The sequence below is a fragment of the Nelumbo nucifera genome, chromosome 3, assembly GCF_055504915.1.
Source record: "Nelumbo nucifera cultivar China Antique chromosome 3, China Antique-T2T, whole genome shotgun sequence".
NCBI lineage: Eukaryota > Viridiplantae > Streptophyta > Magnoliopsida > Proteales > Nelumbonaceae > Nelumbo > Nelumbo nucifera.
The window spans coordinates 53,069,333-53,092,411 of record NC_142651.1 but is presented as its reverse complement, the minus strand read 5'-3'; the positions used below and the strand labels follow the sequence as shown (position 1 = coordinate 53,092,411).

Here is a 23,079-nt window from a genome sequence, read left to right as displayed (position 1 = left end):
CTCCAATATCCCTCCCCCTCAAACTCTGGACTTTTCTTCTTGGAGGATTCACCAATCACCACTGCAGATCGTGGTCCCTGTGCTCAGTTTCTCCCCTGGGTGGGAGACTAGCCTTGAGTCTGTGCATTTGGTTTGATATGTTTGCTATGGCTGTTCAGTTCTCTTTTGGGCCCATCCCCATTTTTAGGGTGGTGTGAGTTATCTCTGTTGTGGAATTGGGTTCTTTTTCTGCAATTTGGGTTTCTGTTTTGGGACTAGGCCCATTACCATTTTAGGGATTGGTTCTAGGCCCTTTTGGGTGGACAGGTTTGTGCTTTTAATTGACTGAGGCAGTGCTGTCTCTGTCTCTTGATGTATATGCCTTGTATACTGTTTCCTACTAATAAATTATACATTACCTTTCCAAAAATAGAAGTATTTTGTTACTACCAATAGGAATCAATTGGTAAGAAGAAACGGAATGGATGTTTCAAGGCAGTATATGAAAAAGGATAACTTACCAAAAAGGGATTTGATGGATGGCCGCTTTGTTTTGGTGGTCTTCTTCTTTAGTTCAGCTGCAAACAGGAATTCAAAGGAAAACCAGTCAAGGGTCATTGACATACTGGAAATTGTGCATCAGATAGCAAGGAATAAAAATTAAGTAAATGGAATGTTTTTCAGAAGATTACTAACTTTTAAAATAAATACAAAAAATAATTAAAATGATATTATTATTTTTAGAAACCTAAATTGAAGGGAAGATCTGATCTTAGCCGTAAGAAAGAAGCAATATTTCTCAGGGTTGGACATATTCCATGGAGACAAACTTCATGTCTTGATGGTAATGCAATGGGTACCACTTTCTTTGGACTTACATCCACCACCTATTCTCTTTGGTGGATTGTCCTACACGATTGTATTGGTATTTTTGTTAAATTATTCAGGAAAACATTAAGGGGGTCTTTTGGGACCATGTGAAAGATAAATGTTTTCTGTATCCTGGAGGGAGTTAACCAACGCTAACCACTGATTGGGGTGTAAGACTGCTGTTCGTACTCCTCATAACAGCACTAATAAAATATTGTCAGTTAACAACCAAAAGAAAAAAATTAAAGTGTAGTAAAATACGAAAATTTACATTTCCCTATGTTTCACAATGAACATATCAAACATGAATATGAAAATGATAAATGACATGAGAGAGAGAGAGACCAATCCCAGGCAATTCATGATCATTCACAATTTCAAAGTTCTTGTATGTGTAACCCACAAAGTTGATGTCCTTGGATGAGAGCATCTGTAGCCAAGGAAAAGGCACCAATTGCAGCACTTGGTCAGTAAATTCAGAACTTTAATAACAACATATGAGCAGATGATTCAGTAATCTAGAATTACATGCTTCATCATACAACATAATGCATAGGCCCATTATCAAGTATTGGATGCAGCATTTTGGGAGGGGTGGACTGGATATGAACCTAAACCTTGGGCAATTTTTGCACAAAGTGACCACTTGAACCGGTAAATTCAAAACAAAATTGTTAAATCATCAATATCATCATTTGGAAGCAAATGCCCACTCAGCAGAGTTCATATGCTAGTGATCTTGCTTCATGGGAATGGTGCATTGTTAATGGTCATTAAATTATAAACATGTTAGTGTTATCCACCAAGATAGGAGCAGCATTCCTATGGATGAAGATGTAAAACTGTCCTTCAAATCTGATAATTAAACCTGATTACAGCAGTAAAAAGGAGAAAAAGAGGTGATTACAACAGAAGGAAGAAGATGGAGAAGAAGAAGAGAAAGGAGAAGAGAGTTCAATAGTTTCCTCCTCTCTCTCTCTTAATCTTTTATTAAACTCACTTAACTATGACTAATTACATCTCTGCCCTTAAGTGGGTGGCCAGCACTTAAATAACTCAAAAGAAACACAAAACAATAAAGGCCCATAATTAAAAAAGTCCATTAACACATAAAATGTAAACATAATGCCACTTAAAACATAAACAAGTACTAGGGCCCATTCGGCCCAGGAGAAAAAAAAAAAGAAGAAAATAAAAACAAATTAAGAATATCACCATCATCTTCTAAGCCCTCTCCCAACTATATGGGGTTGGCTACATAATCCTGTTTCACAATTCCATTCTGTTCACTACCATATCCATCATTAAATTATCTGTGCTTAAATCATTTCCTATTACTTCCACCCAAGTCCTTTTTGGTCTGCCCCTAGCTCTTCTAGCCCCTTCAACTTTAACAGATCACTTTTTCTAATAGGTGCTGTAGATGTCTTCTATGCACATGAGCAAACCATCTCAATCTACTTTCTCTCATTTTATCACCTATTGCAGCTACTCCTAGGTTCCTTTGTATGACTTCATTTCTAACTTCCTTTCTAGTTTTACCACTCATCCATCTAAGCATTTGCATTTCCGCCACACTCATTTTTTGACATGTTTCTTAGCTCCTTACAACATAGCTGGATTTACAACTGTTCGAATTTTCCGTTTAGCCAAAGTGGTATTCGCCTATCACACAAGACTCTGGATGCACCCCTCCATTCTGCCCATCCTACTTAATTCTATGAGCAACAGCCTCCTCGGTTTCTCCTTTGTTATGAATTATAACCAAGGTAATGGAAAAGAAAGGCAGAAACCTAGAAAGAAAAGAAGGAGAAGAGAGCTGAGAATGAGGAAAGAGAAGAAAAAAAAGGGCCGAGAGAAGAGAACACAGTCGAACTGATTAGAGAATAGCCTCTAACCCTCTAAACCAGTAGGCCCACTACTTATATTAATGTAAATAAAAGGTGTTTACAAAAATACCCCTGTTTATGATAAATTTTGGACAGGAGTATCCTTAATAAAAGAAAGGAAAGACAAAGCTACTCTATTGCCCCAAATACAAGGAATCTATTCTCCTCAACACTCCCCCTCAAGCTGGTGTGTATATGTCATACAGGCCCAACTTGCTAGTAATGAAATCAATGTGAAGTCAGTGTAAAATTTTAGTCCACAAATCAACCAGCTGGTTTCCAGTTTTCACAAAAGGGGTGTTGATATCACTATTTTGAACCTTCTCTTTAACAAAATGGCAATCTACTTCTATATGTTTTGTCCTCACGGAAAATAGTGTTTGAGGCAATATGAATTGCTGCTGATTATCACAATGAAAATGCATGGGTAGTTTAATGGGTATCCCAATTCATGAAGAAGGCTTTTAAGCCACACCAACTCCCCATATGCTTGACTCATAGCCCTATACTCAGCTTCAGCACTTGACTTTGCAACAATATCTCGTTTCTTGCTTTTCCAGGAGATTAAATTTCCACCTAGGAATGTACAACACCATGTTGTTGATCTCCTATCAATAGGTGATCCAGCCCAGTCTGCATCTATGAAGCTTGATACAGTCAAGCGACCATTATCTTTGTAAACAATTCCTATACCAGATGAACCCTTGAGATATCTCATGATTCTAAACACTACTTCAAGGTGAGGAATCCATGGAGAGTTTACCACCTCAACAGCAAAACCAATATCAAGACGAGTAATAGTCAACAAATTCAGCTTCCCAACCAGTCTCCCATATTGTCCAAGATCTTCAACTAGCTCCTACTCTGATGCAAGTATTTGGATCCATTGGTGTAGCTACCAATTTACACCCCAACATACTTGTCCCCTCAAGTAAATCCAATGTATACTTGCAATGTGATAATGAAATTTCAGTGGCAGATCTCATGAATTCTATTCAAGAAAATAACACAGATTACCTAGGTCTTTAGTATGAAATTTCTCTTGTAAAAACAGTTTCAGCTTACCAAGGCCTTGTGAATCACTTCCTTAATCGCAATATCATCTACATAGACAACAAGAATAGAAATACCAACGTCAAAGGTCTTGCAAAACACAGAATAGTTAGATTGATACCGAAGGAGACCAAATTCAACAATTGCCTCACTAAATTTCCCAAACCAAGCACAAGGCGATTGTTTAAGGCCATATAAGGCTTTCTTCAATCTACACACCATTTCCAAATACTCCCCCTAAGCAACAAACCCGGGTGGTTGTTCCATGTAAACTTCTTCCACCAAATCACCATGTAGAAAAGCATTTTTAACACCAAGCTAAAATAGAGGCCAATGGTTAATAGCAGCTAAAGAAATGACAAATGCACTGAAGTAATCTTAGCAATTGAAGAAAAGGTTTCATCAAAATCAACACCATATGTTTTGAGTAAATCCCTTTGCAACCAGTCGAGCCTTAAGCTTTTCAACCGTACCATCAGGTTGGAATTTCACTAATACACCCAACGACAACAAACAAGCTTCTTACCAAAAGGAAGGGAACTAAGTCCCAAGTACCACTTTGATGCAGTGCTAACATTTCTTCTTCCATAGTTGTCCTCCACCCAGGATCATATAAGGTTTCTTACAAGGACTTAGGTAGAGAAACAGTAGAAAGAGAGGCAACAAATGCATGGGCTAAGGGAGACAAGAACTTCTAACAAATAAAATGACTAATAGGGTGTGAAATACATGAACATTTACCCTTCCGGAGAGCAATGGGAACATCTAAATCCAAAGGTGGCTTAGTAATGGGAGGACTCTCTATAGTAACGAATGTGGTAGGACCACCAAGACCTATAGATGGCAAGGCATGAAGTGTAGGATCCTAAGCCAGCGACCTCTTCTTGTAAACTTATTGAATAGGTGGCTTGGGATGTGCAGACTCAGAAACCTGTGGAGAAGAATTACAAAGAGGAACAGAAAGAGGAATATCATACATAGAAGATTGAGAACGATCATTAGAAGGAAAATATGGAGTTGATTCATGAAAAGTGACATCTACACTAATACAGTGACGACAAAGAGATGGACTATAGCATTTATACCCTTTTTGAGTTTTGGAATATCCCAAGAAAACACACTTAACTACATGGGGTTCAAGCTTATTTCACGAGAAAGGGGATATCCAACTTGGAAAAGCTTTTCTCTTAAGTCTACCTTGCATGTTCCCAATTTTACTGCCAACTTGCTTTCGGTTTCTAGAATAAAAAAAAAAAAACTTTGCATTGTATTGAAACCTTCTTTCCCACTCATTGTATTTTCGAGGACCGGTTGACAAAGCAAATGATTGGGAGTGGTCGTGAGTCTAGAGGTCTCTACTATCTCCATGAAGACATCAGTTCAGTTCTTAATGCATTGTCTAATGTCTACCAATATCAGTGAATGCAAGGAGTCTAGTACTTTGGTCTATCTCTAGCATGCCAGATTAGGTCATTTGTCTTTTTCATTGTTAAGAGTCTTGTTTCCAAAGTTGTTTGAAAAAGTGTCCTTTTAAAGTCTTTTCTGTAATGTGTGCCAAATGTATAAACATTGTAAAACAAGCTATCCAAGTTCCAGTAATAAAGTCAATGCTCTGATTTAATTCATTCGGATATTTGAGGTCCCTTAACCATTATTTCCATGGATGGATATCATTATTTCATTTTGATCATTTTACAAGATGCACTTGGATTTACTTGATGAAAGAACGAGAAGTAGTAAGTAGCTAGAATCACTATGGTTTTCTGTAAAATGATTGAGACATAGTTTGGTTATGTATGTTTCATTCATGTTAATGATCCTAAAAGGACAAAGCCAAATCCCAAAACAATCTGTGGGGTGTTCTTGGGTTATTCTCCTACACAAAAAGGATATAAATGTCTTGATCCAACTACTAGAAGGAAGTTCATCACCCAAAATGTTACCTTTTGTGAGTCATTGTCTTTCTTTGAGCCTCCCTAGAATTCTCTTCAGGGAGAGACTAGTGGAGTGGAAGAGACTTCCTCATAGACTAACCCTTTTGTCTCAACTCCTACTTCCTCTCTTCCAACTCTTCCCTCTGATTCTCTCTCCCCAAACTCTCCTCATGTTGAATCTACTTGTCCAACTAAGACTACGAATGATGAAGATCCTTGTGGTGCTACTCCTTGCATCGAGGCAATTGCTCCTAACCTTGATGATGAAAGGCAACTAAGTGTTTATCGAAAGAAAAGAAGGAAAGAGCCACTAGTTAATGACTACAACCAATCGGAAACTTCATATTCCAACCAATGTATTGCGCTTCCTATTGCCTCCTCAAGTCCTGATTTAGATCTCGTTGCCTTATGAAAGCCTATTTGTTCATGCACTCTTCATCCTATAAATAAATTTGCTTCATACTCTCATTTGTCTCTTGTCCATCACACTTTTGTCTCTGAGTTGTCCACTGTTTCTACCCCTTCCAAGTTCCAAGTACTCAAGAGGCTATTGTTGATCCCAAATGGGGGGGAAGCTATGGATGAGGAAACGAAAGCCTTGTTTAAGGAAAATACTTGGAAGCTAGTGGATTTACAGGTCAAGAAGAACACTACGGAGTACAAGTGGATGTATACAATCAAACACAAGGCTGATGGTTCTATCAAGAGGTATAAAGCCAGATTAGTTGTAAAGCGATTCACCCAAAAAAAGGTATTGATTATAAGGAGACCTTTGCCCCGATTGCCAAATTGAATACTATGTGTTACTCTCTCTTGCAACAAATTTTTCCTGGGAACTACACCAGTTGGATGCCAAGAATGCTTTCTTAAATGGAGATCTACAAGATGTCTACATGGATCCTCCTCCAAGGTATGACATGAGAGGAAAGGTGTGCAAGCTAAGGAGGACCTTATATGGCCTCAAACAATCTCAAGGGCTTGGTTCGAAAGATTATGCAAGGAAATGAATGTTGTTGGGTACAAGCAAAGCAATGCTGATCACACTTTGTTCTATAAAAGAAATGAAGGAAAACTAACAAGGTTGATTGTTTATGTTGATCATATGGTTGTTGCTGAAGATGGTTTAGATGAGATTCAAAAGTTGAAAGGCTTTTCAACCTTGGTGATTGAAATCAAGGATTTGAGACCACTAAAATACTTCTTAGGAGTAGAGGTGGATAGGTCTAGTGAGGGAATCTACATCTGCCAAAGTAAGTATATGGTGGACCTTCTGAAGGAGATAGGAAAGCTGGGAACCAAACCAGCAAATACTCCTACAGGGAACTGTATCCTGACAAGGAAAGATATCAAATATTAGTTGGTAAACCACTTTATTTATCCCTTACTAGACCTAACCAGTGTTTTAAAAATGCAAGGCGCAAAAAAACAAGCACAAGGGGCAATTTGCACCTGAGGCACAAGGTGCAAGGCGAGGAGCGCGCCTTTTCGAAGCAAGGCACAAAAATACAAAAAATGGTAAACATAACATTAATAAAAATATAGACTTAAATTTTAAAATAAATATTTTTAAAAACCTATTATCTAAAATTAAAATACATAAACATAACATGTAAAACGTATTCAAATGAAAATTTAAAAATAAAATCAAACATATAAAACATTTCCAAGCATGTAAAATCCACAATTTCTTTTTTTTTCTCAATTGCATTACTTCAAATAGCTAATGTGATGTAAAACATCTTGCATTCCTAATTCTCCAAGAACCCCCTATTTGCTAATGTTGTTCATTCATTCATCCTAGTAAAATATCTTTTTAAAAGTCAATTAAAATTATAATTTTTTTTTTGTCTAAGGATTAAGAATTTAAGACCCGAACATGGACTTGTTTGCCTTTGAAGTTTGAACAGCTTGGTTGGGGGCCTGGGGGCGGAGCCCCAACCCAACTGTTAGGTTCAAAAAGAACAAAAGGTGCAAAAAATAAAAAAGGCACACACTTGGGCTGAAGCGCAAAGCACACCAAGCACACTAGGTACGCTTTTTAAATCACTAGACCTAACAGTGCATATGCAATCCATGTGGTCAGACAATTTATGCATGCTCCATGAGCTACACATAAAGGCAGAAAGGATCTTTGAAATACTTGAAGACATGTCCGAAGAAGGGATTACTGTTTAAGAAATATGACAAAATAGAGGTGGAAGCTTATATTGATGCTGATTGGGCAGGTTCTCTTGGAAATAGAAAGTCTACATCTGGATATTGTACCTTCATATGTGGTAATCTTGTTACTTGGAGTAGCAAGAAACAAACAGTTGTAGCAAGATCAAGTGTCAAGGCTAAACATAGGGCTATGACTCATGGAGTTGTTGAATTTCTTTGGCTTTGGATTCTTCTAAAGGAGTTGGGGATAGATGTGACTGGGCCTCTTAAGTTGTATTGTGATAATCAAGCTACAATCAACATTATTAACAACCTAGTCCAACATGATAGGACAAAACATATTGAGATTGATAGACACTTTGTGCAAGAAAGAATTGTTCCTGGGCACCTCTTTATTCCTTATTTTCCGTCTACAAGACAACTGGCTGATGTTTTTACCAAAGGGCTCACCACCAAGGTAAGATTTATGGAGTTGTTATCCCAGTTGAGCATGAAAAATATCTATGCTCAGCTTGAGGAGTATTGTGAGACCTAGCTTGTGAGGTTGAGCCTCTATTTGTTTATGTTATGTGGTTATGTTTAATGTTTCTTTCTTAGGCTTAATGGGCCTGGGCCTCTACTGTACTAATATCTTTTTCCTTCTTTTCCTGTCTTGCCTACTAAATCAGGGGCGGATTTTCCATTGTAATCCCTCCTTAAACCCTACTAGAAATAATAAGATTAGGGCTTGTTAGAACTGCTGCCACCCCATTTCTCTCCAACCTTCTTCTCTAATCCAAACACTAAGAAGAAGAACTGAGACCTAGGACCTGGCATTCCCCAAAACACCCTTGTCTAGTTACACCAGATCTTTGCAAAGCTATCAGCTAGGGTATTCAGAATACTTCCCTAGGATTTGGCTTCCCTTACCAAAGCTCTAAACTTCCAAGGAGATTCATCTTCAAAGATAAGCCAACTAATAACCACTTAGCTATCTCCTTCAATGTTCACATTACACCATCTCAGTTGCACCAGAGGCTTCAGACCTTGAATATGTGACAGCATCTCTGTTCTTAGAGAATTTACAACACTCATGAATAACTTAACATTATGGTTCCTCATTCATCCCTTACCACCTCTCCCATACCAGACTCACCAGGGTTGCCTAAACAACAAGCATCAAAACTGACTTTGAACCTGCCAGCCTCAGGGGATGCCAATTAATCAACCTTGGTGACCTTTTAAGTGGCTCACTAGCAATGATGTGCCAACCTCTTAGAAGACCATCCATCCTCACACCATAAAACTCTTCACATACTGGCACCCAATGTGCAACTCTTACTTAAATGAACTCAATTAGATTTTCCATATCAAGTTCCTTTTTCTCAAATGGTTTTGATCAGGTGGATGACCATGTTAGACGAAGAATTTTGACCCCATGTATCTGCTGATGGAATAACCAGCTCTTGTGCAAACAGAACCTTTGTCAAGGAAATTCCATGTTGAATCTGGAATACTCCTATGAATCCTTTTAATGGCTCAATTAAACAAATCCATTTAACTTTCCAGATCAGCAAGAGAAATATACATGTACAAACAGAGTAAGATGGACAAAAGTTTTATTTTCAAGTAGTTCAGAAAAAGAAGGGATGGCACATAATGAGCAATGGAAGTTGATCAAATATGAAGTTAAATGAAAACAACTATCAATTACATGAGTATCTACGAGAATATATATAGATATCAATGCTCAGAATGCACATAAATGGAACCTCCGCACTTGCTATCAATACCCTTACCTTTCTCCAGGGGCCTGACTTTGATGAAGTCTGTGCCTGGTTGTCAGACTGGAGAAACACAAGAATAAGACACTATTAGTAACATATAGTACTCTAAACATTTTGCTATATGGGATGAGTCCAACACAATGAAGATATATTTGTACCTCTTCGAACTTCTCAAAGTTCTGTGTGTCAAGTTCGTCCTTTACCTCTGGAATAAATGCAGCTTCTATCTGATATAGTTTATCCCATTCAACACCTCTAAACCATGGATGGGCCTGAAATTGGCAGATAATTCAACCACATAATTTCCTCAATTTTAAATTCCACTCTGGCACAAACCCAAGAATTCTAGCATTGAACAAACCACAACACCTTTATTTCATCTGCGCCTTTCGTTCCAAGCCTCTGCTCAACATTGCACAAGAGTTTACTAATAAGATCTTTTGCTTCTACAGAAAGCTTTGCCTCTTCAGGAAACTTCAAATGAGTTCTCCAATTTACTATCTGTTTATGGCGACAATGACGACAATGAGACAGTGACAGTAAGGGACTGATGAAAAGTATCCAAAAAATGTCGTATCTCCATGCCATAATACAACCAATGACAGTAATATTTGATCTGACTAAAACTTCGACAAATATTTGAAAGAAAAAACACAGAATTTAAAGATAGATGATCCACTATTTAGATGATGAAACTGCAGAGCCTCAATTCACACACCTCAACAAGCCAGTATTCTTGTACTGATAACCAGAAAATTATTACTGCAAAGAAAAGCAGGAAAAAGGAAAGAATACAATCATCTGGGGATCCTAATGGAGATCCCCAAACCAAGAACCTCTATTGATAGGGCTGTCAACAGAGTCTAGAAATTCAAAATCGAATATGAGACCCAAACCAATTACTTTGTATTCCAATGGTCCATTCTAAATGGATTGAAATTGAGCTTTACAGATTAGATCCATTTAATAATAGGATTGAATAGGTATTTAACCATATTTAATCCGATTAAAATCTAAGTCCACTTGAATTTTATATGTATACTATATATACTGGTTTTGGTGCATATATACTTCCATTTTCATATTATATATATGTTCTTTCTACAATCCAAACCCTAAAATGAATCATAGTGCATACGGCCTTGTGCTAGAGACTGTTCAGAACACAGAAGGGAGAATCAATGGTTGACATTGCAAGATTTCAAGCTCTATCGCTCCAATCATTAAATGAACAAAAGTCGATTGATCTGATAATAGTGATTTTTTCAAATGTTCACTGTTCAAAAAACTCTCCAAGAGGCCAAGATCCAACCATTTAGCTACATGGAGGAAAAGACTTGACATACGAAAAACTTCAAAACAAGGTAAGTCTATCTATACACATATCTTATACTGATACTCTTGATATGATCATTTCTGTATCTAATGAGTTGTGGATTTAGAGAATTTCATATACAGCTATTGTTCAGGTGGTCACCTTTTGTTTTTAGATTTTTCTTTTTTTTTTTTTGAAAAAGGATTTAAGTTGGATTTCACTTGAGAATTCAAGCTTGAAAGCAGACTGATTTCCAAAAAAAGGAAATCAGGGCTTCTCTTAGGGGATAACACCAACTTTATCCGAATGTCCTAGCCAAGGATCAAAATTCTGCAACATATTGGCCCATATTGGCTGATACCTATCATATCAGCCAGTCACCAATACATTGCTTCGAAGGTTTAAAAAAAACTTTATTCCAAATGTTTTTTTTTTGTTTTGACAAGTAAAACTTTATTCCAATTGTTAATAAATGTTATTCCCACCTCTTCCCGAATTTAAAAAAAAAAAAACTAAAAAAATAAAATGTGTTAGGTTCAAAACATTGACACACCCCTTCTGCCATATGGGGGGGGGGGGTATATCAATATTTTAAACCTTGTTTGTAGCAAGAAAAATTTTGTAGGTTTCAGATGCTTTTGGAAAGATTTAATTGCTTCTGTTTAGGTTACACAGCATTTTGAATTGGAATTTTGATATTCAGCATATTCTATTCAACTACAAGGGGAAGAAAACTTAGAAAACTTAAAATCCCCAAGAATACCTAACCTACTGAGATCGGATCCAAAATCCAAGGAATCAACCAGATCCAAATTCAATTTGAAACCCCTAAGTGCAATCAATTTTTTAATCAAATTGGACAGGTCATTTCCTAATTGAATTGCACTTTGATGGAGGTAGATCCAATTTGATTGCATCCTGTCTATGGAAGCAACAACCACCAATAAAGTAAAATAGAAGCACAGCATCACACTTCATTCCTCCCTAACCCCAGGATGCAAGTCAGGACATCTGCTAAGATGTTGACTAATCATAGCACAACAAAAGCAAAATTTTCACCTTAGTCATCTCCCTCTTGCATGTATCCAATAAGGGGTCTGTGCATCTCCCTCCGCCACTACTACACTAAACAATGAGATTATGGGAAGTTAAGGACCTAGACATGATTTATACCAAGTGCTGGTGAAGGATCATCTTGTAATGAGCTCACCAAAACTTTATCTGGAATAGCATGAACTCATTTTAGAAACTTACAAATGCAAAACATGTTCAAGGTATAACTACAGAATCTTATATTTGTGTTATTCCTATAGAAAAAAGTATACTAGGAGGCACATCTTTGGAAAGATGTAGAGAGATTTAACAGAGTTTTCAACCAGATAAATAAACTTTATGTGCTGACACAATGTTCAGGGGTAAACACAATAAAAATGTACAATGTCCTGTAAACTTAGTCTTACAAATGCAAAGAAATCAAATAAAAATAATGTGGTAATTTAGTAGAATTATCAATCTTACTTTCCTGCATGTTGACATAGGCTCATCCGAATAAAAAGGAGGATACCCCACAAGCATTTCATACATGATGGCTCCAAGTGACCACCTGTGGAAAAGTTTAAACAAAAAAAATCACATTATACAAAACTATAAAAGTATGTGCAATATGAAAAACTTGCAAGCATGTACATACCAATCACATTCCATTCCATAGCCTTTCTTCAGCAAAACTTCTGGAGCAATATAGTCAGGTGTGCCAACAGTAGAATAAGCCTGCAGCATTTCAACATCAACAGTTCACACAATGTACACAGCCACATACTAAACAGCAAGAAACAGAATCCTCAAACTCAACACCACCACACAATCACATTGTTCCACTTCTCCTGTTGGACCTGTTCCGCCCTTTTTTCCTGTTCATCCACCTCACCTTGGGGGAGATCATCTTAGATGTAGTCTTTTAAAATCTTGATATTACTTCTCTAGCGAAACTCCAATAAACAGTCACATGAAAATCTCCAAAGGCTTCCATGCCATATTAAGCATGAAAATTCCATGCACAATGAACATATGGGAAGCATTAAAGAATATAAAAATATAAACAAGACAAATCCAGTTTTCATTTGATTGTATGGACAGCCCAGTGCATGAAGCTCCCGCCGTTGCTGGGTCTGGGAGGGACAGATGTACACAGTTCTCATATGATTGCAAGAAACATAATTATGATACCACATTGTTTTTTTATATAAATAAGGAAACTGTACACCCTGAACAATAACACAAACATAAGGAACAAGATACTGAGGAAATACCAGCATCCTTCTATTTCTTTGCCAATGTTGTAGTTGTTCCTGTTGTGTGCGCTTCGGTACACCAGGCCGTTCATCACTCAATGCTCCATTAAGATTGTGTCCAACAGAAAAATCCTTTTCATGGAGGGTACTGCAGTCTAATGGCTTGCAAAGTCCAAAATCTGACAGCTTCATATGACCATATCGGTCGAGCAACAAATTGTCAGGCTTGATATCTCTGTTAAACGTGTCAGAAAAGATTAAGTATTCTGATTTAGTAAAAAGACTATTTGGGATCTCAGAAACATGACGTTGACCAAAAAATAAAAATAAAAAACCAAACCTGTGGATGTAATTATGTTTATGAATAGATTCAATAGCTAAAACTGTTTCTCCTACATAAAATCTAGCCTCATCTTCAGTTAATGTATCTTTCCGCATAAGTAGAGTCATCATATCTCCACCAGGTAGATACTCCATAATGAGATACAGATAATCTTCATCTTGGAAAGAACAATAAAGTTTGACAATGCAATTACTATCAACCTCCGCAAGAAGATTCCTCTCAGCCTTAACATGCTCAACCTAAACAGGTTCAAAAGAAAATTGAAAATAAGCACAATAACAAAGTAACTAAAACAACTCCCTGCATGTCAGATAATCATATACCTGCCCTCTACGAAGCATCTCTGATTTTTTAAGTTTCTTCATTGCATATACATGGCCCGTTGACTTCTCCCTACAGACTCTGACCTGAATCACAATATTAAAAAATGTAAAAACAGTCAATTAAGTGGTTATTGACTATCAAAAATTTGTAAGAGTGATGAAATACTTGGATATTATACATGATAAGTTGAAACGAAGGAACTTGTAATTTACAACTTTAAAGTAATAAACAAATAATGAGTAGAAGAAGATGAGAGAACACGATCAAAGACGAAAGTTGAGAGAGATTTACAAGTGAAGAAGAGAACACTTGGACATGTGACAGTCCTCTTTTCTTTTATTGGTACACTATTTTGATAGTAAAATAAAATTCACTAACAAATCCACTTTTTAGTTAATCCATCTTCCAAACCATTAGCAGACCTCCTAACCCATCTTAACTGAATTTGCATGTCTTGACAGCATCTTGAACCACCTGAATTCATTTCTGAAGTGCCATTATACCCCTTCTCCTTTTTTCAGCCAGCTAATGACTATTTTTGAGTCCCCTTCCACTATCAATCTTGAAATCCATATTTCCTTGGCTTTTTTCACCCCACCAATAGCTGCCTAAATTCAGCTTTCACTGAATCACCCTGCTCAATAGGCCCTGAAAATAAGCCACAAATGTTCCCACTCCCATCACTAATCACTCCAATTCCACAGGGACCCGGATTACCAAAACTGTCAAAATTTCATCCAATCTTCACTTGGGGGAGACCAAACCTCCGATACCTTTTGATTTCTAGAAGAAGAAAGGGCAACCAAAATCTGCAGTTTCAAAAACAGTCCACACAATTAGCAACTCAGATAATAGTTTCAAAGTCTTCACCCAATTAGCAACTCTAACTGTAACAGTCTCCAAGATTACTTGTTTCTTTCCTTACCCTCAAAAGATTCTTAAGTTCCTTTCCTCCCAAACAGTCCACACAATTGCTGCTCTAGCACAATTCCACAAAATTCTGCCTCTTCATTTTGTGCTTCTCAAAAAGGATGAGCTAAAGAGTCTTTTTCAAACAGTAGAAGTTCAAGACTGCTATCAGCCTTGAACCCTAATAGATTTCAGGTTCGAAAAAAGAAGGAAAATGTAGAGAAGAGAAGAGAAAGAGAAGAGAGAACTGTAGAACACAAAGGGTTGAAAGGAGGGACAGAATGTGAATGTTCTGCCGCCACCACTCTTATTTAGTATTTATAGGTTATGCTCATTACATGGAAAGGATAGATCTGCCCTTAGTATTTACATAACAAATAGAACAAAATAAAACTGAAATAAATAACAACTGAAATAACCAACTGACCACCAGCTAACCCTAGGATGACTAGAACACATTCTACCCTACGAACACAGTGGGACCATAGCTGTGGGGCCCACATCAGTGTTCTCTACACAAACTAACAGGAGGGATCCACCTGCAACCAAAGAGAGTAGAACCATACTCAAATACAAGAAGAAAAAGGACAGGAAATTAAGAGATGGAAAGCACTCTCACCATTCAACTTACATAAAATGCACTAATTGGGAGACAAACACCAATTTGGCATTTTCTTTTGCAACAAATCAACCATGTTGATGCTCTCATGATAAGCTTCCTGCTTCCCAACAGAAAGCACTGACTTTTGGCGGGGATAGGGCCCGGCCACACCAAACTTCTTTTACAGGGAAGGATGGGATGGGGTAGATGCCACTAATGAAGAGAAAAAGGATTTACAAGTAAACTACCCAAAGGGACTGATTTTTAGGGATGAAAATGGGGTCATTTCTGCTATGTTCTCAGGCCCAATTGGAGTGGGTGACTCCCTTAGAGCTGAGATCTTTGCAGTTATGGAAGGAGTACAGAAAGCTAAGGAGTTGAACATCAGGAAACTCTTAATTGAAGGGGATTCAGAGGTGGTGATAGGGTGGCTGATTAAAGATCACAATGGCTTATGGAAGTACAATAATGAGAGGAGGAAATCCAAGTGGCTGGTGCGGGAGATGGAAGTTAAGATACTTTGGGTTAAAAGATCGGCTAATTCCCTAGCTGACGGTTTAGCTAAACAAGGGGCAGAAAGGGATTCACTTTTTTGGGCTAAGCTGTAACTATAGTGTGTTTTCTTTCTTTTCTTTTCTTTTCTTTTCTTGAGGTTCTTTGTTGCTCTTGGAAGATAAGTGTGTTTGTCTTCCTATTGTAAATCTTCTTTTGATGAGTTAATGAAAGTGTTATTGATCAAAAAAAAAAGGGACTGAGATTCCACTCCTGTTTATCTTCCCCAGGCTCATTAAAAACCAGGTTATCAAAGATATTGAAAAGGTTAGACACTTAAGGGATTTCAGACTCTCTCAGGCTTCTCACAAACCCCAAGTTCCAACCCTCGCTAGAGCATGCAAAGAAGGGAACACAACTTATATTTAAGGCTTGATAGAGCATGCAAAGAAGGGAACACAACTTTCAAAGGGAGATCCCTAGCATGGTTGAGGAAGAATACCATGCTCTGCTTTCCATGGTGTAGTTTGGTTGGCTCTTTGCAGAATACCAGCATCCCAACCGTTCCTAGAAAGCCCAGGAATACTTGACACCACTTTATGCCACAATCTCTCATTCTCCAAGGGGAAGTGCCACAACCATTTACTTAAAAGAGCAAGGTTTTTCTTCCTAATGTTTCCTAGACCCAACCCACCCTCTTATTTCCTTTTTCGCTTCTGGTATACAGATCACATGCAAAGAAGGAGCATGCAAGAAGTGAAGAAAAGAGGAGAGAAGAGAGGAGAAGAATGAATGGGCAGCAAAGTGTTCTCAGCCTTCTGGATGGGTGAGAAGGGTGAAAAGAACGGATTCTGGAAGAAATTGGTGATTGCTGACAACGAAAGAAAGAAGTGTGAACATGATGACGAAGGAAAGGTTCCTGCTAGAAACAAAGTGGAGGAAGATAATGGTTGTGGAAAAGAAAAGATTTCTTATGGAAGAAATCGGTGGAGGTTCAGCTATTAAAATCAGAGAAGATAAGAGAGCTTTAGTAGTTTTGGGGAGGGAGGCGATTTGCTGGTTCAAAGGTTTCCTTGATGGAACAATACTTGCCATCACAGAGCCTGGATGGAAAGGAGAGTTGGTGTGTGGTAGGAAAAGATAATTGGTGGAGAAGAAAAGCAATAACAAGGGTACCTTCATTCAGCTAACTGAGGCGTTTAGAAATGGAAAGAAGCAAGTGACCTGTATACCAGAAGCGAAAAAGAAGCAAGGTTGGATTATGGTTGCAGGAGCTCTAGATGATTTTGAGCAAAGGAGGTGGGAACTGGAAAGAAAAACAAGCATCCGTACCCATGTACCAGAAATGTCAGCACAAGACTACAAATAGCTTTAGGTTTTCAACAAAAAAATAAAAGAAGAGGAGAGAAGAGGAGAGGAGAAGAAGAGAGATGAGAGGGAGAACTTGTAGAGAAGTTTGAGAAAGGAGAGAGTGGTTGGTGTATTGAAACAGCCACCCCACTCTTTAAATTTATATACATAGTGTTATAATTGTAAAAGGACTAAATTGCTTACATGGCAAGATAAGATAAGATAAGATAAACATAATTAAAAGACTAATCCTAATCATAACTTATTGCTTCCATACAGACACAGTAATGTGGGGTCCACATTAATGTTTTCTACACTCCCCCTCAAGTTGGGAATAGATGTTTGTCATTCCCAACTTGCATAGATCTTCCTCTAACTTCTTTCTTGAAACAGCCCTGGTGAGAAGGTCTGCAAACTGCATGTCGGAGGTGATGTACGGAAGGAATACTTCTTGAGATGTAACCCTCTCTCTGATAAAATGTCGGTCCACTTCAATATGCTCAGTTCTGTCGTGTTGTACTGGATTATGGGCTATATTAATGGCAACCTAATTATCATAGTACAACATTAGGGGTTTCTCATAAATAATACCCAACTCCTCAAATAACGATCTCAACCATAGAATTTCAGCCACACCATTTGCCATAAACCTATATTCAGCTTCAGCACTGGAACGAGAAACAACACTTTGTTTCTTACTCCTCCAAGAGACAAGATTACCTCCTACAAAAACACAATATCCAGAGGTAGATCTTCGATCATCAACACACCTAGCCCAATCAGCATCCATGTAAACTTCTATCTTCATGTGGTCGTCATTATTCTTGAACAAAATGCCTCTACTTGGGCACCTCTTCAAATATGCTAATATCCTCTCAACTGCAATGAGGTGAGTAGTTCTAGGAGAGTGCATATACTAACTAACTACACTGACTGCATAACTGATGTCGAGTCGTGTGAGACAAAGATAGATAAGTTTTCCAACTAACCGTTGGAACATAGCTTTATCTTCAAGAGGCTCTCCACCCTCTGCACTGATCTTGTGGTTCTGTTCAATAGGTGTGTCAACAGGCTTTAACACCCAACTTTCCTGTTTCTTCCAACAAGTCAAACATACTTCTTTGAGAAAAAAAATCTCATGCTTGGATCTAACTACCTCAATGCCCAAGAAGTATCGTAGTTCTCCCAGATCTTTTACCTCAAACTCTTGATGAAAGAGTTGCTTAAGGGACTCAACCTCACTAGTATCACTCCCTGTTACTACAATATCGTCCACATATACAGCAAGCAAGGTTGAGGAAGAATCCACTCTCTTAATAAACAAGGTGTGGTCTGATTGGGCCAGCACATATCCAAACCTTTCAAAGGCTCGTTTGAATCTATCAAACCAAGCTCTAGGGGACTGTTTTAGTCCATACAAAGCATTGTTCAACCGACAAACCTTATTTCTTGTCTTTGTACCATAAAATCCAGGAGGCAGCTACATGTAAACTTCTTCCTGCAAGTCTCCGTTGAGGAAGGCATTTTTAACATCCATCTGATACAACGGCCAAGAGTAACTGGCTGCAATAGATAATAGGACTCTGATAGTGGTCATCTTTGCTACTGGTGCAAAAGTTTCCAAGTAGTCAATACCATATGTTTGAGTAAATCCCTTTGCAACTAATCGAGCCTTATACCTTCCAACAGAACCATCAGCATTATGTTTCACAGTGAACACCCATCTACATCCAACCGGTTTCTTCCCTTTAGGCCAATCAACTATTTCCTAGGTATTGTTTCTGATGAGGGCATCCATTTCTACTTTTATTGCATCTTTCCACTTAGGAACTGACAAGGCTTCCTGTGTTGTTCTGAGAATGGAAATATCAGCAATGGATGCAAGAAAAGACTTGTAGGAGGGAGACAAATGATCATAGAACAAGAACTGAGAAATGCAGTGAGTTGTGGATGTGGTGCAATGGTGTTTGCCTTTACAAACTGCTATGGGGAGGTCAAGGTCACTCAATGAAGGTGAAGGCTCCATGGTGGGAAGTCTCTCATCTGTAGTATCTGGTGAAGAGACTGTGGTAACTGGATTCGGATCTGCAGAAGGAACTAGAGCTGGCCTAGACTGTTGATGACCAAAATCAACTTGCCTCCACTGTTTGTGATAGACTCTCACATCCCTACACCTTTGCCAACCTTCCCCACTACACCCCTCTTCACTTAATGGGATAAGTAAAGGAACTTCTGATGAGCTAATCCCAACCTCACTACTCTCCCCTTAAGGAGAAACCCTTGGATAATAAGGTACATCCTCAAAGAAAGTGACATCAATTGAGACAAATCTCTTCCCAGAAGTGGGTTCATAACAGCAATATCCCTTTTGAGTTTGTGCATAGCCAAGGAAAATACATTTTGAGGCCTTAGGATCAAATTTGGAACAATGAGAGCCAAGGATTTGAACAAAGCATCTGCAACCAAAGGTTTTAAAGGGAATGGTAAACAACTCTTTATCATGATATAAAAGGGTAAATGGAGGTTTCATGTCAAAAACCCGTGAAGGAATCCAATTGATGAGATATACTATTGTAAGAATAGCATCCCCCCAAAAACGTATAGGCACATTGGAGGTAAACATAATGCTTCTGGCCACCTTCAATATGTGTCTATTCTTTCTTTCAGCAACCCCATTCTGTTGTGGTGTATGAGGACAGATACTCTGATGGATAATCCCATGGTCAACCAAGTAGGAGGCTAATGGGTTTGAAAAATATTCTTTCGCATGATCGGATCTAAAAATTTTAACTTTGACCCCAAATTGGGTTAAAATCATCTGATGAAAGATCTGGGTCAATGTTGGAACCTCATCTCGAGAACGCATAAGGTAAACCCAAGAAAAATGAGTGTAATCATCAACAAATAGCAGGAAATATTTGTACCCCCCCCCATGGTAGTAGTATGATAAAGGTCCCCAAACACCACTATGCACAATTTCAAAAGGAATATTGCTTCTGTTATTACTCAATGAATAGGTTGTCCTACAATGTTTTGCAAGCTCACAACTCTCACATTTCAAACTAGACATCTAGATAGATTCAAATAAACTAGGAAACAAACTCTCCAAAGCTTGAAAGGATAAATGACCCAACCTATTATGCCAAAGCATCACCTGATCAACAAACTAAGAAACAAAAGACCTCTTAGTTTCACTATCTTCCCGATGAGAACTCCCTCCAAGCAGATAGATTCCATTCGTCTCACAGCCAGTCCCAATCACATTCCTTGTCTCCAGATCCTGAAAAACACATCGATCAGGGAAAAAGGTTATTGAACAATTCTGGTTTTTTGTAATGCTACTAACTGAAAGCAAGTTAGTACTAAGCTTAGGAACATGCAAGGCGGAAGATAAGGAAATGGAATTAGACAACTCAATGTCTCCCTTGCTAGAAATAGGAACAAGGGAGCCATTAACAATGGGCACTTTATCTCTGTCGAAAGATAAATGATAGATAGAAAATAGTAATGGCAAGCCAGTCATATGGTTAAATGCTCCTGAATCTATTATCCAATAATGTTTTGTATTACTTTAAGCTGAAGCATGATAAGCTGAGGCCCGATTACCTGAATGAGCAAAGGATGAGGTTGGAGGCGCTGATGATGGCTGAGGAGATGGTACTAAATTACTAACTTCACTTTCCAATTGTGTCAAAGCAGTTCGGACAGTAGTTAGGGTGTCTAGAGGAGTGCCTCTTGAGGCCAATGAAGCTATACTATCAGTGTTAATAGCCATATTGGCATTCTCCTTTTGTTTCTGCGTTTTGCTGGAACTAGATGTGGATGCAACTTTCAACAAGTGTTTTTAGTGTGTTTAGGTTTCTTGCAATGTCCACACACTAGGTCCTTCTAAGCTTCTTTCTCCATATCCCTTTCCTTATCACCCCCAGACTTGGGTTTAACTGCTGCTAGGGCTGATTCGAAGGACTGCTGTTGTAACATAACTGTTCTCCTAGTCTCTTCACTATGCACTAGGGAATAGGCTCGAGATAGAGTCACACTATCTCTTGTCAGCAACTGTTGTCTCACAATATCATACTCAGAATTCAAACTAGCCAGGAACTCAAATACTCTGTTAGTTTCAACTTGCTTTCTATAAGTTTGTGCATCTTTCTGACTTTCCCATTAAATTGTTTCAAGGTGGTCAATTTCATGCCACAGGGACTTCAAGGTTGAAAAATAAACAAAGACCTGTTTCTCTCATTGCCTGAGATTTTTAACCTCACATTTCAGCTCACAAGCCCTAGCAACATTAAGGGGCTAAGAGTAGATTTCTTTCACAACATCCCATATTTCCTTAGTTGCTTTTTTCCCATAAGTAATTTTGGCTGATGTTTGGCTGCATGGAGTTGCACAGCCATGTCATCACCAAATACTTTTCCTGAACCCACTTAGCATAAGTGTGCCTCCTTAGTTGGTTCCTTCATATTCCCCAACAAATAGTTCAGCTTTCCTCTACCCCCAATGAACATCATGGCTGATTGGGCCCATTCTAAGTAATTTGACCCATCAAACTTTACAGTTCTAATCTGGAAAGTGTTCTCAGTCATGTTACCTGAACCAGTCCCAAAAACACCCTTCCCTTGGCTCTTAAACTCCATTCTTGATTAGGTGTTAATTAAAAAGCACTTCCTAATTACTGTAACAGTCGGCCTATTGGGTCTGTAACTAGTAATAGTGGGTCTAGATGCAGAATTCAGATTCATTAAAAGAAAATTTTCTAATTACTATGACAGTCGGCCTATTAAGACTGATAGCAGTAGAAATCAGATTCAGCTGTAGCAGTCCAGCTGAAACAGCTCTACTGGGTCTTCTAGAGAGCAAAAAATAAACTTTAACTCAAGGGAGACAAGTCTGATCACCTCCCTGAAACAATAACAGTCCTGAATCTTGAGGTTTTTCTCTTAAAGCCCAAAAAGAATATAGAAAGGAGATATTTTTATAACTGCACCTCTTAGATCAAGTTATTCTTGCTGCCGATCTCAAGAAAGAATAAAATCTTACTAGGAAATTCTGAAAAAGCACTGATCTTGATAAAAAATCTTCTGAAATTCTGATCATCTCTTTCAGTCTTGATAAAAAAAACTGATCTTGAACCAGAAATCCTCTGAAATTCTGATCGCCACCTCCAGTCTTGATCAAAACTGATCTTGAACCTCTTATCTTTCTCTGATTCTTCCTTGTTGTCAAGGGTACGATCCAATCTTTGGACTGCTGCTGTAGATAACCTCCAAGAATCAGCCGAAGAAAGATCTTTCTATTCTTCCATCCCTAGGCAATTCTCATGTGGTCAGCTGTATCAGACTCACATGAGAAGCCCTAGATCTTGCTCTGATACCAAGTAGTCGTACAAGACTACAAATAGCTTTAGGTTTTGAACAGAAAAATAAAAGAAAAGAAGGAGAGGAGAGGAGGTGAGAAGAAGAGAGATGGAGAGGGAGAACTCGTAGAGAGGCTTGAGAAAGGAGAGAGTGGTTGGTGTATTGAAACAGCCGCCCCACTCTTTAAATTTATATACATAGTGTTATAATTGTAAAAGGACTAAAAAGCTTACATGGCAAGATAAGATAAGATAAGATAAACATAATTAAAAGACTAGTCCTAATCATAACTTATTGCTGTCATACGAACACAGTAATGTGGGGTCCACATTAGTGTTTTCTACAATGGTTGCAGGAGCTCTAGATGATTTTGAGCAAAGGCGGTGGGAACTGGAAAGAAAAACAAGCATCCCTACCCAAGTACCAGAAATGTCAGCACAGGA

At 38.2% G+C, this 23,079-nt stretch overlaps 1 protein-coding gene across 3 annotated transcripts in view; it reads right to left on the bottom strand.

Annotated features, from left to right (window-relative positions):
* The window catches only part of LOC104600901 (uncharacterized), a 49,955-nt gene that overhangs the window by 4,219 nt on the left and 22,657 nt on the right, over window positions 1–23,079 (bottom strand). For 2 of the 3 annotated variants that reach the window (XM_010264057.3, XM_010264058.3), the window contains 10 exons: window positions 13,924–14,007; window positions 13,598–13,839; window positions 13,276–13,492; window positions 12,657–12,736; window positions 12,485–12,569; window positions 10,021–10,152; window positions 9,810–9,923; window positions 9,664–9,711; window positions 1,195–1,279; window positions 501–557 (listed from right to left, as the gene is read on the bottom strand). In XM_010264057.3, coding sequence (XP_010262359.1) covers window positions 501–557; window positions 1,195–1,279; window positions 9,664–9,711; window positions 9,810–9,923; window positions 10,021–10,152; window positions 12,485–12,569; window positions 12,657–12,736; window positions 13,276–13,492; window positions 13,598–13,839; window positions 13,924–14,007 — 1,144 coding nt within the window. The remainder of the gene's footprint in view (window positions 1–500; window positions 558–1,194; window positions 1,280–9,663; window positions 9,712–9,809; window positions 9,924–10,020; window positions 10,153–12,484; window positions 12,570–12,656; window positions 12,737–13,275; window positions 13,493–13,597; window positions 13,840–13,923; window positions 14,008–23,079) is intronic. The other variant, XM_010264059.3, reaches the window with a different exon arrangement.